This window comes from Haliotis asinina, chromosome 8 (genome assembly GCF_037392515.1).
Source record: "Haliotis asinina isolate JCU_RB_2024 chromosome 8, JCU_Hal_asi_v2, whole genome shotgun sequence".
NCBI classification, from domain to species: domain Eukaryota; kingdom Metazoa; phylum Mollusca; class Gastropoda; order Lepetellida; family Haliotidae; genus Haliotis; species Haliotis asinina.
In genome coordinates, this window is record NC_090287.1 from 33,644,412 (window position 1) to 33,647,837 (window position 3,426).

General features: G+C 40.7%; 1 protein-coding gene across 1 annotated transcript; it reads right to left on the reverse strand.

Moving 5' to 3' along the window:
- Positions 1–205: 205 nt before the first annotated feature.
- Positions 206–1,297, reverse strand: LOC137293936 (glutamate receptor ionotropic, kainate glr-3-like). Its single transcript, XM_067824800.1, has 2 exons — positions 1,065–1,297; positions 206–434 (listed from the first exon to the last, which is right to left on the reverse strand). The coding sequence occupies exons 1-2, from the start codon at positions 1,295–1,297 to the stop codon at positions 206–208; spliced, it is 462 nt and encodes a 153-aa protein (XP_067680901.1).
- Between the last annotated feature and the right edge of the window lie 2,129 nt (positions 1,298–3,426).

The window sequence follows — 3,426 nt, forward strand, 5'->3', positions numbered from 1 at the left end:
GTCGGATAAGGACAAACGTTATGGATGGACAAATTTCTTTAATCAGATGATGCTATGTTTTAATTAAATACAGATTGTTGTATCGTTGTCAAGCAAGTTGTCAGCTTAGTCCCTGGTTTAATTATGTAGGTGCGGTGAAGTTTATCTTTTCATCAAGATACTCGCATAACGGAAACTGTGTATTGTGTTAAATGAACAGTGCTAGCTAGTTTGTTTTCTTTGTACATCGCTGTCTACATATCTCCCCTATCAACACCAAACAAGACAGTCCCAGTCCTCCACACACAACCAGGAAGCCGCCTCCTATCTCTTTCAGGGTGATGATGGTCCTGACACCGGTGCGCTCAGCTTCACAAGATGTGCTGGTGATGTCCCTGGCGTTCCACTGTTTCCACCATTCCTCAAGCAAACCACTCTCTTTCAGCCTATACATACTGAAATGATAAAATGCATAATATTCTCCCCACGTGTTTTGCGTAGTTCATCAACCTACGTACAACATAGAGTGATTAGGAATGAAACGAAAGAAGAAACGAAGAAAGGATTAATAAATTTGATTTGGTGCTGGCAAAGATCACAGATGAAAGGGGTCTGAGACTCAAGGACGACTCGGGTTAGTTTGACAGTTGTTTAATGCTGCACTTAACAACATCCCATCTGTGTGTCTGTAAATAATCGAGTCTGGACCAGACAGGCCTGGGGTCAACAACATGGACATCGATCTTACATCGATTGACATGCGACTCCCAAGTCAGTGAGTCTGACCAGCAGATGCCTTTGCTCGTATCTTGCAACACCCATGTGTTGCTGAAGGACGATTCTAACTGGTTTCAAGAACTACGGATAAAGGGACATGATTCCAGTCAATGTCACATGTCAAATGAATGTCACATACACTGCAAATAGACTTAACTACAAAGCTATAATAAATACAGTAATAAAGCATACGTAAATTCTTTTACAAGGTAAACGTGCAATAAACAAGAGGTTGTCATCCATAAAGTTGCATGGTCCGTTTTTGACTCACCAACTTGAAGAACACGAATATAAAATAAAATACATACACTTTGTCTAAATCAGCCTTCAACGTTGACCCTTTCAGTATTCCAAAGGAAATACGTTCTTCAGACCAGGTTATCGGTTCCCCTATGAGAGCAAGGTGACAGTCCTCAGCCATGTATTTTGCTGCTATGGCTCTGTAGGTTATGTGGGCATGTATACCTTCTTTCACCCGGTTCATGTGGGAAGACCGGTTGTTCAGAAATATCCCGGGGTTATGTTCACTCAGTGTCCGCATCTTGTCTCGGAGACGACGGATTTGAGGTCGGTCGGAATTCTGAAGAGAAACGCTGTACATATTTTCAAGCGTCTAAAGTGATATTTTATTAATTCGAAAACAGTTTTAACAAGAAAAATCAGCGACAAATTCGTACTAATATTTAGTAAATACTGAAACATGATTTAACGATTTCACGGGGTAAAGTCATCACAATGTAGGCGATATCGCCACAATTTCTGTCAAATTTTGTTGGAGAGTAATAAACAGAATACTAAATTCGATTCCGTGAAATACCATTTTTATTGAACTCATGACAAATTCAGTAACAAACTCTTTCGCTCGCTTGATACCAAATCATTAACTCGCTAAATAGAAATGGTATCACACGGAAGGTCGTAAAGTATCCTCATTGTAAAAAATGTTCATTGTAAAATCTCTTGATATACAAATATGTCAAATTGATGGGAAAGAACACAATGTGCAACCCAATAACAGAGTCTAATCACTGTAGAACCGTGAACCCGTACCTGAAGCTCAGAATAATCAATACCGATGGTGTATATGCCTACTGTGTAGTCGCTGTCGACGAGGTCGTCGATGCTGGAGAGGGTAGTGGCGCCTGGTTGTGCTGTCAGAGATGCGATGAGGTTAGCACAGTATACGGATGAGATCAGCACAACCAGTATTGTGAACGAGGCCAACAGAACACTCCCAGCTTTAGTCTTTGCTTGTGTCTGGAATCCTTAAAAAACCATTTGCTCACTAATAACTGTAATGAAAATCCCGGTGCTCTCAATGAATGATACTTAACCATGCATTTGGCAGAATCTATTTACATTACACCTAGTCTCATTTCATTCAATATTTACGACGAGTATACTGCAGCGTTGACCTCATGAAACCAACCAAGCCTTTCTGCGTCTATTGACTTGAAACATACATTGATTCCCCGTCCATTATAATTGGCCATTTTATTTACAACAGCAATAACAGCTGGAGAAAAACGAAAACCTACACAAAATTTATCACAGAATGTCCTTCTAAAAAGAATCATAACACTATTCATTTAATAAAAAATGAAGGTGTGGGTGATTGACTTTTACTCCGCTTTCAGCAATATTCCAGCAAAATCACGCTGAGGACACCAAAATGGGTTTCAAACAATGTACCCATGTCGGGATTCGAACGCGGGTTTTCGGCGTGACGAGCGAACGCTTTAACCACACGGCTACCCCACTGCCTTACACAACAGTTAGACGTTTATTAGCATTTCACAGAAGCTTTCTTGTAAGAATATTTAAGAATATTACAATCATAACAACGTTGTTTCATAGAACTTTTCGGACAGTACATCATCCAGATGGAACACACAGAGACTACACTAGACTTCCTCACCGCACCAGTCGGAATAATGACAATGGCACACGAACAGTATCATGACAAAATACAAACCTTGTTTCAGTAGTGCCCGAACGAACTCCAGACCCATCGATGTAAATTGCCTTGAGAATATAGTTGGCACACCCTTGCACATTGGAACATCAATCAGATACTGGTGATTATCTGTGACGAGGAATATCAGAAGAAGACTTGCGGTGATGGCAACAAATGTCAGGTAGACGTCAAGCTTCAGTGGTCTGGTAATCAGGAAGAATGCCTTTGTCGAATCTGTCTTCATTCTGTAGACGATGTCCCCACCGTCCACAAGGAAACCGGGGTTGACGTAGTCTATCACCTGTGATCTTCCATAGTGGACTGACAAATCAGTTACGGCAATATCAATTTCCTGAAAAAGAAAGATGATAGAAATAATTAGAATTAATTATCACTCTTATTCAGTTGTGTTGTTTTTGCTTTTAACGCTGCACTCAATTATTCCAGTTTTGCGGCGGTCGTCTGTAAATAATCGAATCTGGACCAGACAATCCAGTGATCCACACCATGATCTACGCAATCGGGATACGATGACATGCATCAACAAGGTCTGCCAGCTGACCACCTGAACCTGTTACACTCATGTCTTGCTGAAGACCGATTCTAACCCGGATCTTCACGCGTTCCTGCTCACATTGTAAAGAAAACGTTTTAGATTTTTCAAGACAGATTTGGATTAAATGTCACAGTCTTACCCTTTTCATGAGCTGGCC

Excerpts from the sequence above, each read along its gene's own strand:
- LOC137293936 (XM_067824800.1), bottom strand. The coding sequence starts at position 1,297 with ATGCGGACACTGAGTGAACATAACCCCGGGATATTTCTGAACAACCGG. Across the intron at positions 435-1,064 it reads AAGGCTGATTTAGACAAAGT|TATGTATAGGCTGAAAGAGA; the intron begins GTATGTATTTTA and ends TTATCATTTCAG.